The sequence below is a fragment of the Ranitomeya variabilis genome, chromosome 6, assembly GCF_051348905.1.
Source record: "Ranitomeya variabilis isolate aRanVar5 chromosome 6, aRanVar5.hap1, whole genome shotgun sequence".
Lineage (NCBI taxonomy): Eukaryota > Metazoa > Chordata > Amphibia > Anura > Dendrobatidae > Ranitomeya > Ranitomeya variabilis.
In genome coordinates this window covers 427,335,656-427,349,146 of record NC_135237.1, presented here as the reverse complement: position 1 = coordinate 427,349,146, position 13,491 = coordinate 427,335,656, and the positions used below count along the sequence as shown (strand labels likewise).

Genomic DNA, 13,491 nt, shown 5'->3' with positions numbered 1-13,491 from the left:
GCACTGTGTATCTAAGAAGAAACAGAGTGCCAGCTTTTTCTTTACAACCTTTACAAATACTGTGTGTCAAACCACCCTAAAATATGAAATTTAGAACTTTGATTTTAGCCAATATAATGTAAGCTGTGGCTATGACCAAGAACAAATTGAATCCAATAGGGATTTAAGTAACTAGTCATCTGTCATAATATCAGCAAGTAAGAAAAAATAGTCACTGGGGATTAAAGTGACAATTAGAGCTGGTATAAAAGATGTATGAGAGGTATGACCATGGCATGCGTAGCTGACGTGCTGTTTAGTAGCCCTGAAGTGTGCCTTGTACAATCTCAACTCTTCTCATTTACACATGACTCTTACTGATCATTCACGATGCAATGTGATCACTTCTATAATGAGACGCATCTATTGATTCTTAATGAGACTGAAGACACTCAGGAACAATATTCACTTGTCATGAAAACATTTGTGGTGATTGTACTGTCGCTATTTATTTCTCTCACGGTCCTTGGTAACACCCTGGTAATGGTAGCATTCATTATAGACAAGAGGCTACGAACTCAGAGCAACTTCTTTCTCCTCAATTTAGCGATCTGTGATTTTTTTATCGGTACGTGTCCCGTGTTTCATTGCAATTTTGTTTTATTCATCTTGCAGCACAGTACAAAAGTTCTGCAACTTCTTAATCTACTTTGCGTAATCCTTCACTGTTTTCAAGATCATTAGTCTCAGTGATTGAAAATATTCATTTTATAGGCTGAAAAAAAAATGAATTACTGCTTCTCACGGTAACAGTTTGATACAATGCATAGATTTAAGTAAAATGCTTGTGTCAGGCGGCTATTAAATTATGATTTTCTCTGAAATGCCACAGTGTTTCAGAGTCAAGCTTACTTGGCTGAGTTCATACAGCCAGTGGCTGATACGTGACAGTTTTCCTTTCTTTTTTTTTTAATAAAAACATCACTCCCACCGCCAGAAAGCAACCTTCAAGAAAATGTTCAAATATTGTGCAAATTGTACCAGTGATCAGATATACTAGTAATTGAAGCAATGTCCTGTGATTTGAAGCTAGAGGAGTCTGGCAGCGTCTTTTTCCTCTCTCCCTGCTGAAATCATCAGCACTCATGAGTATCTCATGATTCGGGAGAGAAAGCTTTCCGACAAAGTAGCGCTCATCTGACAGGTATTTTTCATGTATGGCTTATGCCATTTCTAGCACAGACAATGTGGTTTTATCAGAAATTATTCTCTTTTAATATTTTTAGGTGCTTTTAACACCCCCCTATTTCTACAGTACATGTTGACTAGGAAATGGAGACTTGGAAAATGTCTCTGCAAACTGTGGTTAGTTGCTGACTACACAATGTCCACAGCCTCAGTGCTCAATATTGTTCTGATCAGCTACGACAGATTCTTTTCTGTAACTCAGGCTGTAAGTATTTTGTACTGTTTATTGTCTATATATAATGGACGCATGCTAAGCATACCTCTTCTTTTAGCTATTGATCCTTTTCTCCACACATGCATGTTTTAAGAGTCGTATTAGTCCATATATACGGGATGATGCACTTTTTTTGGTAGATTTCTAAAAAATATCAATGACACATGAAAATAAGCTTTTGTTGAAAAAGCTATTTAACATATGATGACCTATGGGTACTTTAAAGGAGTATTCCCACAACCATAATTATGCCTCAATGTACAAAAGTTAAAAAAATGAATCATATTTTTACATATAACCAATAACAAAATTGAAAACTGGTTAAAATGCCTCATCACAACTGTTGATGCGTACTTGGTAGACTCAAGTTGTTACATCTACCTGTAATTCTTTTTTTAAGGCGAAGTAGGTGCAGTATTTCACTGCTATGCTATTATAGTGGGTTACTTTCTTGTTCTGTACAATGATAAAATGCATACAACTTTTCTGTCCTCTCTGGACAGAAGGAATATACAGTTTACCAATATTGCTAGGAAAAATGTAAGGCAAAAAGGAAGTGAACAGGCGAGAGCATGGGGTAATGTAGTCCTCAGTAGGAAAGCAGGTAATAATAATAATCTCTATTTTTAAATAGCGCTAACATATTCCGCAGCGCTTTACAGTTTGCACACATTATCATCACTGTCCCCGATGGGGCTCACAATCTAAATTCCCTATCAGTATGTCTTTGGAGTGTGGGAGGAAACCGGAGTGCCCGGAGGAAACCCACGCAAACATGGGGAGAACATACAAACTCCTTGCAGATGTTGTCCAAGGTGGGATTAGAGCCCAGGACTCCAGCGCTGCAAGGCTGCAGTGCTATCCACTGAGCCACCGTGCTGCCCTGAGTGGGCTCCAATGTTGGACCACCCATTTTTGGTATCAGTATGTAGGAAATTTCAAGAGGGTGTCAATTTGAGATTGGAATACACGTAGGAGGTGAGTGACGGCACAATTTTGGAATTTTTCTTTATCTATATGAATATTTATAATTTCCAAAATTGGGGAGAACCCCAAATAAACCCTCACTAGAAGACCATAAAATTTAACTTTTATTTCTATTAATTAAAATAAAGTATATACAAAGGGTATAACATTAAGCCTATGTCCCATCCCCTGATGATGCCACTAGCACAGTGAAACATGTTGGGGGGACGCTGGTGCTAAAGTCTGCTGTCCTGTTCTGCCAATATATATTAGCATACTGGGTGCTATACACTTTCTAAATATAAATTAGCAGAAGTACTGCATAAAATAACTGCAGACTTCAGAGACAGATTAGGGACAAAACATTTTATACCCTTTGTATATACTTTATTTTACTTAATAGAAAAAAAAGTTACATTTTATGGTCTTCTATTGAGGGTTTATTTGGGATTCTCCCCACTTTGGAAATTATATATATATATATATATATATATATATATATATATATATATATATATATATCTCCCTTCAAAGACCATCTTAGTTCCTCCATTAGTTTTGTTATACTATATGAATGTTTGAATTTTTATCTTTTTTAAATAAATATTATGACAATCCTTTCAAAGAAGAGATTAAAAGTGTTGCTCCCTTTTAGATAGTGCAGTTTCTTAAAAAAATATAACAAAGACTCATCGGTGGACCTGAGGAAGGTGAGTGTAGTGCAGTTTATATTTTTTAACAAACTTCACCTCAGGCTGAACATTGTGTGAAGGGGAACAACTCCTTATAAAAAGGTTGTCTCATCTTGCTAAATAGGTAAAATTGCAAATTTCTTGTAAAATAAACAACTTTGCAATTTTTGTCTTACAAAAGGATTTTTCATTCTATTATGTGTTGTCTAGTTTACCAGCCACCACCACAGTCTTTCAGAGGCGTCGGGTCTCCTAAGCAAGTAGTGAAGTGCTTGAAAACATAGCCTTGGAGCTGGTTGGATCATAATTGCGAACCAACAATGGATTAGTCTAAAGTGCTCATTTTTATGTGCGCGCCGAAGCAGGAGAAGTGGTGCACTCCTGAAGATCAGGATTTTCAGTTTGATCCGCTCTGTATAAATGAATGGTTTTTCATGGATTATAGGGTTTCTTGATTCCTACTTATTCTGTGTACTACATTTAATGGTTGCTCATAAAGGTTATGCTTTATCACTCAGAATACGGCATTTACAAAGAGATTTTCCATTCTACCTTTCTGTAGGTACATTATCGCACTCTTCAAAAAAGACACAGCGTGACTCTCATGAAGATGACAGCAGTGTGGATTATGTCTTTCCTTCTCTACAGTCCATCTATTCTCTTTTGGGAAAGTGCTTTTGGTGAAAGTCACAAAGATGAGGATGTATGTACGGCAGGATTCTTTGATACCTGGTACTTTCACTTAGCTACATCAGTCTTTGATTTTTTTCTTCCATTAATAAGTATATCATTTTTTAATCTGAGCATCTGCTGGAGCATTTCGAAACGCAGTAAGAAGAAAAGACAACAGTCTGCTTGTGACCCATTAGGAGGAACATCAAAAGATGTGAAGCCATTCATCATATCAAGTAACCTAGTGCTGACTTCTGCTCATATAACCGAGACAAAGAATATTAGTTTACACGTAAGAAAGACATTTGAGAAATCCTTTAGACATAGTCCAACGGCTTCTACAAGTTCAACTCAGATGACCAATATTCCCAATACCATTCACGTCATTAAACTCTCCAGGGACAAAAAAGTAGCAAAATCCTTGGGAATTTTAGTTTCTGTTTTTGCTTCTTGTTGGGCTCCTTATACTTTCCTGGTCACCATTGACAGGGCGTGCCTAAATAACTGTGTGGCCCTTTACTGGTATGATATCACAGTATGGATATTATATCTGAACTCAACAATTAATCCTATATTATATCCACTGTGTCATAAAAGTTTTAGAAAAGCATTCAACTTAATTTTAAAAATGTGTCTCAAAACACGTGTAGTGGAATCATGAAAGGCATTTTATTTTTTATAATGTCAAGATACTTTATAGTATAATAAATGAAAATACTACTAAGTGTATTTTTATATGCCTTGATATTTTGAAGGGATTGTCTGTTATTAAACTACAAATCTGCAGTCACTCTATGTGAATCCTCAAATTGTGCACGCTGCGCACTGACAGGATTCTCTGATGTTGGGAACGGTGGTCATATGACCACAAGTATGCAATTTGCATACTACTGGCCAAATTCAGACTAGACTGTTTTCGGCCTTGCTCAATACACTTGCATTGCCTGAGGCTGTGCCCATCTAGTCAGAATGTGGCCATGAGTATGCATACTTGCAGTCACATGACCAGCGTTCCAGCACCCGTACCGGAGAATCCTCACTGCACGCAGTGCGCACGATGTGAGGATTCACAAGTCTGCAGTCACATAGAGTTTAAAAAGGTTGTCTGGTCTTAATTTCAAATACACTTACAAATTTACAAAAAAGGTTAGGAAAAATTAATGACTATCAACTAAGCTTTGTTCTATTAGCAGCAATATTCTAGTCCTAGAGAATAGAGATAAACTGCAATACCAGATATAACATATAAACAAGACTCCTGCTATTTCTAGAAGAAAAGACAGGCTTGTTCACTACAGTACATGCAAGTCCGTCAAATAAAAGACAAAAATTAAGGTAAATAGAGAATAAAACTACGCCCAGGCAAAATGAAAACTGAGTTTTAGAATTTTTACATTTTATTTTTATCTAAAGTGTTTGTGTTCCATAATTCACATGTATTTAGTTTTTTCAATAATGTTCTTTTTGTTATTTTTAAAAAGAATTGCAAAAAACAAACTTTTAGCAACACAACAGACAACCACATTAGAAAGTATATGATGTAACTAATATTCACAATCGTAGATTGTTTAAGAGATGATTTAAAAGAATTGCATAAACATACATATCACAATAGCAATCAAAACTATTCAACCCCAATGCAAATTAGGTTTATTAGCAAAATTTACAACCTTTCTGCTGTTTGCAATAAATTAATAAAACAATTTACATAGATCCACACAAACCACCATCATAAATTTCTTTTTGTTAATAATCTTCCTAACAAGCCCTTTTGTACTGTATATTTGATTACACTACATGACAAAAAAAAACAATTTTACAAATCCATTTTAGATATGACAATTACTGTCAGAGTAGTCAAGGGGAGCATTCATTATTGGGCATGATAACATGATTTGCAAGCCACTGTGTCACGAGTGTGTCATATGCAACAGACTGTCACTCTGCATCTGGCTGCAGAAAGTCTCTGCGTTTGGCATTGCAGACACCTCCTTAATCCTTCTGACTCTTGGACACAGCAGCAATCTCCCTCCGGCTCTTGTTGACACAGCTGGACCTGGGGGTTTATAAATGCCCATTCTGCTGCATAGAGTTAAAGGTGATATTCACATTTTTCCCTTTTGAAGGCTTGGAGCAATCCTACACTGGTAGAATTTGAAATAAATAATCATCATCAAGAGTATACAGTCAGGTCACCGTTTATTGGTGCATATGGTTACCATCCACAGTTTGGTACATTTAGCGGGTAAGGGGCTTTGGGAGTTCTTAAAGAGGAACGTTTTGCTTTGTTGAACGTTTTTTGCTCCTCAGTGTGGTGGGGGGTTCTGAATAATTTGAAGATCATGGGAGACAGGTACAAACGTATGGCAGACAGAAAGCTCTTGCCAGATATGGATCTGAATGTGAATGACTTTGTGTGGTTGTCTACCAGGAATATCAAGTTGAAGGTTCCTTCCTGGAAGTTGGGATCTAGGTTTATTGGTCCCTGTAAAATAACCGCCGTCATTAACCCAGCAGTGTTTCGTCTTGAGCAACCTCAGGTCCTTAAGATCCACAATGTCTTTCACAGGTCTCTGCTCAAGAAATATGTGGAACCTCTTGAGTCCTCACCCCAACCGCCACCCCCAATAATGGTTAATGGTAATCTGGAGTTTCAGATTTTGTGGATTGTAGAATCTTGTCTCCAACGTCGTTCCCTACAGTACTTGGTTCACTGGAAGGGTTATGGTCCATTGGAGAGGATGTGGGTTTCAGCTTCAAAGGTGAATACCCCTAGGCTGGCTTGTTCATTCCACAACTCTTATCCTGAGAAACCTGGTCCTCAGTGTCCGAAGACCACTAGTAGAAGGGGGTACTGTCACGGGTGTGTTAGATGCAACAGACTGTCGCTATGCATCTGGCTGCAGAAGTTCTCTGCATTTGGTATTGCAGACACCTCCTTAATCCTTCTGACTCTTGGACCCGGCAGCAATCTCCCTCCTGCTCTAGTTGACACACATGGACCTGGGGGTTTATAAATCCCCAGTCTGCTGCAGAGAGTTGCTGGTGATATTCACATTTTTCCCTTGTGAAGCTTGGATCTATAGCAGTCGGCTATCCTCCTCTATGGAGCTGTTTGAGGACGTTTGGTGTTACAACTCAAGCTACTCAAACTAAGTTCATTCCCCTTGTCTGTCTACCTTTTTGTCTTTAGTTCACAGTGGGCGATTAACAGTGGGGATTGACCAGTTCTCATCCCCTCGCCTTCCCTCCAGGGCCTGGCTCTAGGGAGATAGAGGGCTTAGGTTCCTGCTCTGTGATTGATGAGGAACCAACTTAGGGACGGTAGGGCAGGTAGGGTGTTATCAGATCTAGGGGTCTCCACTCACCCTTTCCCTTCGTATTGCACTGTCACGGGGAGACTAGGTGGGCAAGAGCTAATAACCCGGGCCCCTGCAATTTCCCTCAGACTAGGAAAATCCTGACTGACCCTCTACCTAGAGTTTACACTGATGGTGTGCATGTCTAGGCCTCGACCCTCACCCTGTCTTCTGTTTCAACCCTAGGCTGAAACCACCGCCCACCACCCAGTGAAAAGATAATACACCAATACCCACAGTTAGCACAGACAAGGATAACGGAAAATATACACCACGCCGCAGTCACTCAGGAATACACTATAAATGCACAGGGCAAAATAAATACAAATATAGAAAGGAGTAAATAAGACAAAGGGAAATACACTACCAGCAACGATACTCCAACTACTAGCTCACCACTCCAGACCGAGATAACAACGCACAAGACTGAAGCTATAATCGGCGACGCCCAATGCCCAATGTTCAGGAGAACTATTTAAAGGCAATGGGCATGGCCCAGCTTCCAATCCGAACATCAGGTAAATTAACCCCGGACCAGCTAGATAAAATCTAGCCGACGCCAATGAGCACATAGTGGTCAAAAGCAGAATTACCGCTGTCTGTCGAACGACCTGGTCTGAACAGCGTCCGACATGACAGTACCCCGCCTTCTACGAGGGACCCCAGGGCCCTCACGGCTTATAGGACCCGGCTTGTCCGGATGGCGGCGGTGAAAAAACCTGACCAGCCGATCCGCATGAATGTCCGAGGCTGGTACCCAGGACCTCTCCTCAGGCCCATAACCACGCCAGTGTACCAAGTACTGTAAAGTGCGGCGCACTACATGAGAGTCAACCACCTTGGAGACTTCAAATTCCAAATTACCATCCACCAAGACTGGAGGTGGCATAGGCGCCGTGTCCACAGAACCCACCACCTTCTTTAAAAGAGACCTGTGGAACACGTTGTGTATCTTATACACCGTAGGAAGCTCCAATCGGTACGCTACTGGGTTAATGACGGCGGTGACCCTAAATGGATCAATAAACTGTGGACCCAATTTAAGGGATGGTATTTTGAGTCTTATGTTTTTTGTAGATAACCACACCCAGTCATCCACACTCAGGTCCGGACCTGGCACACGCCTACTGTCAGCCACACGTTTGTACCTAGCACCCACACTCAACAGGCGCTGTTTAACTGTCCTCCAGACTGATGACAATTGTGCTCCTAACTGGTCTTCCTCCGGAACGCCGGAAGAGCCCCTCTGACTCAAAGTACAAAATTGAGGATGTAGCCCGTAAACACAAAAAAATGGAGACTCCCCAGACGACTCCTGGCGGTGATTATTGATGGCAAACTCAGCCAAAGGAAGAAAGGTAGACCACTCCTCCTGGTTATCAGAGACAAAGCAGCGTAAGTACTGTTCCAAATTTTGGTTCATACGCTCAGTCTGACCATTTGACTGAGGATGAAACGCCGAAGAATGAGACAACTTGATCCCCAGCCGTGAGCAAAATGCTTTCCAAAATTTTGCCACAAACTGAGTACCCCTATCAGACATGATGTCAGATGGAACCCCATGAAGTCTGACCACCTCCTGCACAAATACCTGAGCCAGAGTCTTAGCGTTAGGCAACGAAGACAAAGACACAAAGTGCGACATTTTTGAAAACCGATCAACAATCACCAAGATGACCGTGTTCCCAGCTGAGGAGGGCAAATCAGTGATGAAATCCACGGAGATTTCCGTCCATGGCTTACTAGGTACCTCAAGAGGAAGTAGTGTGCCAACAGGACGTCTTAGCCCTAGCGCACGTGGTGCAAGCTGACACGTATGAGACCACGTCCTGTCGGATCTTGGGCCACCAAAACCGACGTGACACCAACTCCAAGGTACCTCTAACCCCTGGGTGGCCAGCCAGGACAGCATCATGATGCTCCGCCAAAACCTTTAAGCGGAGATGAAGCGGTACAAAAGATTTGTTGATGGGAAGCTCAGATGGTACCTCCTCCTGAGCCTCGGCAATCTCAGCCTCAACCTCGGTAGTGAGAGCCGAAACCACAACACCCTTTTGGAAGATGGGTACTGGATCTTCCCGAGGTTCTCCCCCCGGAAAACACCTGGACAGAGCATCCGCCTTAGTGTTTTTAGACCCCGGTCTGTAAGTGACAACAAAATTGAACCGCGTGAAAAACAATGCCCAGCGAGCCTGCCTGGGGGACAGACGCTTGGCTGACTCCAAATACAGCAGATTCTTATGATCGGTAATAACAGTAACCTGATGTACCAACCCCTCCAAGAAGTGTCGCCATTCCTCAAAGGCCAACTTGATTGCCAACAACTCCCTGTTGCCGATATCGTAGTTACGTTCGGCGGACGACAGTTTCTTGGAGAAATAGGCGCATGGACGCAAATCACTCAAAGATGAGCCTTGTGATAGTACCGCCCCCACACCAACCTCAGACGCATCGACTTCCACAACAAAAGGTTTTGATATGTCTGGCTGCACAAGAATGGGGGCTGAAACAAAACTGTTCTTAAGAAATTCAAATGCGCGCACAGCAGCCTCAGGCCAAACGGAGAAATTGGTACCCTTTTTAGTCACGTCAGTTAGCGGTTTAGCAATGATGGAAAAATCCTTGATAAATTTCCTATAGTAGTTAGAAAACCCAAGGAACCACTGAAGTGCTTTCAGGTTATCAGGCCGTTCCCAATGCAGCACCGCTTGCACCTTTGCGGCGTCCATTTTAAAACCAGAAGCAGACACAATATACCCCAAGAAATCCAACTCTTGAACAGAAAATACACATTTCTCAAGTTTAGCATACAGCTTATTCTCTCTGAGAAGCTGTAACACCTGCCTGACATGATCTAAATGAGTATCACGGTCACAAGAATATATGAGAATGTCATCTAGGTACACGATAACGAATTTCCCCAAAACATGCGAAAACACATCATTAATGAAATGTTGGAACACTGCAGGTGCGTTAGTCAACCCAAATAGCATCACCAAATTTTCAAAATGACCCTCAGGGGTATTAAAAGCCATCTTCCACTCATCACCTTGACGGACTCTTATGAGGTTGTACGCCCCCCTGAGGTCAAGCTTGGTAAACCACTTAGCACCTGCCACCTGGTTGAACAAATCCGGTATCAGTGGCATAGGGTATGGATCACGAACCATAATCTGGTTCAATTCCCTGAAATCCAAACACGGGCGTAATCCGCCATCTTTCTTCTTCAAGAAGAAGAACCCTGCTGCCACAGGTGAGGATGAAGGCATGTTGTGCCCTTTGCTCAAACTTTCAGCAATGTAATCCTTTAATGCTTGTCTCTCTGGACCGGAGATGTTAAACATCCTTGCTTTCGCCCCGAGCAGGGGAATCTGTTCCCTCTACTCAATTTTTTCAACACCTGACTCTGACGCAAGGCTCTATTTCCAGTCTGCTTGGGAGAAGGATTTAGGGCGGACTTTGTCGGATGAGGAATGGGAGCGTTGCTTCCTGATGAACCATAAACTCCCGAGTTCCAGTGAGGCCTCGGAGAAGGGGTATAAACTGCAATATAGGTAGTACCTCACACCTGACAGGTTACCCAAATTTTCTCCCTCAATTTCAAACTGCTGCTGGAGTGTTATGATCCCAATGGCAGAGGATCTCTGATATTCCGGCAAGATAGCAAAAATATAAATACTGCTCTAGGGAGGTGGAAACTGGGCTAACCGCATACCTGATCCTGACACAAACAACTAAAAGTAGCCGGTGAACGTGCCTACGTTGGTTCTAGACGTCTCGAGCCAGCCGGAGAACTGACTACCCCTAAAGGGAAAAAATAAGACCTCGCTTGCCTCCAGAGAAATTGAACCCCAAAGATATAGAAAGCCCCCAACAAATAATAACGGTGAGGCAAGAGGAAAACACAAACGTAGAGATGAACTAGATTCAGCAAAGTGAGGCCCAATAGTGTAGATAGCAGAAAATAGATAGTGGACTATGCGGTTAGCAGAAAACCCTACAAAACATCCACGCTGAACATTCAAGAACCCCCACATCGACTGACGGTGTGGAGGGAGAATATCAGCCCCCTAGAGCTTCCAGCGAGTCAAAAATCAAATGTAAAGCAAGCTGGACAAAAACACTGAATAATGCAAACGATCCAAATTGTACAAAACAGACTTAGCTTTTCTTGCATGAGGCAGACTGAAAGGAATCCGGAGGAGACCAAATAGGTCTGGATACAACGATGCCAGGCAAGAGACTGAGTCCAGAGGAGACTCAAATAGGAAACACCCGTTGCTTAACGACACAGCTGGAGCTCAGGCCTGCAACAAGACATACCTAACACAATACCGTTAGTGACCACCAGAGGGAGCCCAGAAACACAGTTCACAACAGTACCCCCCCCTTGAGGAGGGGTCACCGAACCCTCACCAAGACCCCCAGGACGATCAGGATGAGCAGCGTGAAAGGCATGAACCAAATCAGCCGCATGAACATCAGAGGCGACAACCCAGGAATTATCCTCCTGACCATAGCCTTTCCACTTAACTAAATACTGGAGTTTCCGTCTAGAGATACGAGAATCCAGAATCTTCTCCACCACGTACTCCAACTCGCCCTCAACCAAAACCGGGGCAGGAGGCTCAACAGCAGGAACCATAGGCACCACGTACCGCCGCAACAAGGACCTATGGAACACATTATGAATAGCAAAAGCTGGAAGGTCCAAACGAAAAGACACCGGGTTAAGGATTTCCAAAATCTTATAAGGACCGATAAAGCGAGGCTTGAACTTAGGAGAGGAGACTTTCAAAGGAACATGCCGAGAAGACAACCAAACCAAATCCCCAACACAAAGTCGGGGACCCACACCGCGGTGGCGGTTGGCAAACCGCTGGGCCTTGTCTTGTGACAATTTCAAATTGTCCACCACATGGTTCCAAATCCGCTGCAACCTATCCACCACAGAATCAACCCCAGGACAGTCAGAAGGTTCAACCTGACCCGAGGAGAAACGAGGATGAAAACCCGAGTTGCAGAAAAAGGGTGAAACCAAGGTGGCAGAACTAGCCCGATTATTAAGGGCAAACTCGGCCAGTGGCAAAAAGGTAACCCAGTCGTCCTGATCAGCAGAAACAAAACATCTCAAATAAGTCTCTAACGTCTGATTAGTTCGCTCGGTCTGGCCATTAGTCTGAGGATGAAAAGCCGACGAGAAAGACAAATCAATACCCATCTTAGCACAAAAGGATCGCCAGAATCTGGACACAAACTGGGATCCTCTGTCAGATACAATATTCTCAGGGATGCCATGCAAACGAACCACATTCTGAAAGAACAAAGGAACCAAATCAGAGGAGGAAGGCAACTTAGGCAAGGGCACCAAATGGACCATTTTAGAAAAACGATTGCACACCACCCAGATGACAGACATCTTCCGAGACACCGGAAGATCCGAAATGAAATCCATGGAAATGTGCGTCCAAGGCCTCTTCGGGATAGGCAAGGGCAAAAGCAACCCGCTGGCACGAGAACAGCAAGGCTTAGCCCGAGCACAAATCCCACAGGACTGCACAAAAGAACGCACATCCCGCGACAAGGAAGGCCACCAAAAGGACCTGGCCACCAAATCTCTGGTACCGAAAATCCCAGGATGTCCCGCCAACACCGAAGAATGAACCTCAGAAATAACTCTGTTGGTCCATCCATCAGGGACAAACAATCTCCCTGGTGGACAACGATCAGGCCTATCAGCTTGAAATTTTTGCAGCCCTCGTCGCAAATCTGGGGAAATGGCAGACAAAATTACTCCCTCTCTGAGAATACCAGCCGGCTCAGAGACTCCCAGAGAATCAGGCACAAAACTCCTAGAAAGTGCATCAGCCTTCACGTTCTTCGAACCAGGCAGGTACGAGACCACAAAGTCAAAACGGGAGAAAAACAACGACCAACGGGCCTGTCTAGGATTCAGGCGCTTGGCAGACTCGAGGTAAATCAGATTTTTATGATCAGTCAAGACCACCACACGATGTCTAGCTCCCTCGAGCCAATGTCGCCACTCCTCAAATGCCCACTTCATGGCCAACAACTCCCGATTACCAACATCGTAGTTCCACTCAGCAGGCAAAAATTTCCTTGAAAAGAAGGCGCATGGCTTCATCACGGAGCCATCAGAACTTTTTTGCGACAAAACAGCCCCTGCACCAATTTCAGAAGCATCAACTTCAACCTGGAAGGGAAGAGAGACATCCGGCTGGCACAAGACTGGCGCTGAAGTAAACCGACGCTTCAGCTCCCGAAAGGCCTCCACGGCCGCAGGAGACCAATTCGCAACATCAGAACCCTTCTTGGTCATATCCGTCAAAGGTTTAACCAC

General features: G+C 43.0%; 1 protein-coding gene across 1 annotated transcript; it reads left to right on the top strand.

Annotated features, from left to right (window-relative positions):
• Nucleotides 1-331: 331 nt before the first annotated feature.
• On the top strand, nucleotides 332-6,982 carry LOC143783297 (histamine H3 receptor-like). Its single transcript, XM_077271703.1, has 4 exons — nucleotides 332-607; nucleotides 1,266-1,432; nucleotides 3,662-4,306; nucleotides 6,965-6,982. Exons 1-4 carry the CDS (start codon nucleotides 370-372, stop codon nucleotides 6,980-6,982), a joined length of 1,068 nt encoding a protein of 355 aa, XP_077127818.1. The 5' UTR covers nucleotides 332-369.
• The last annotated feature ends 6,509 nt before the right edge of the window (nucleotides 6,983-13,491 follow it).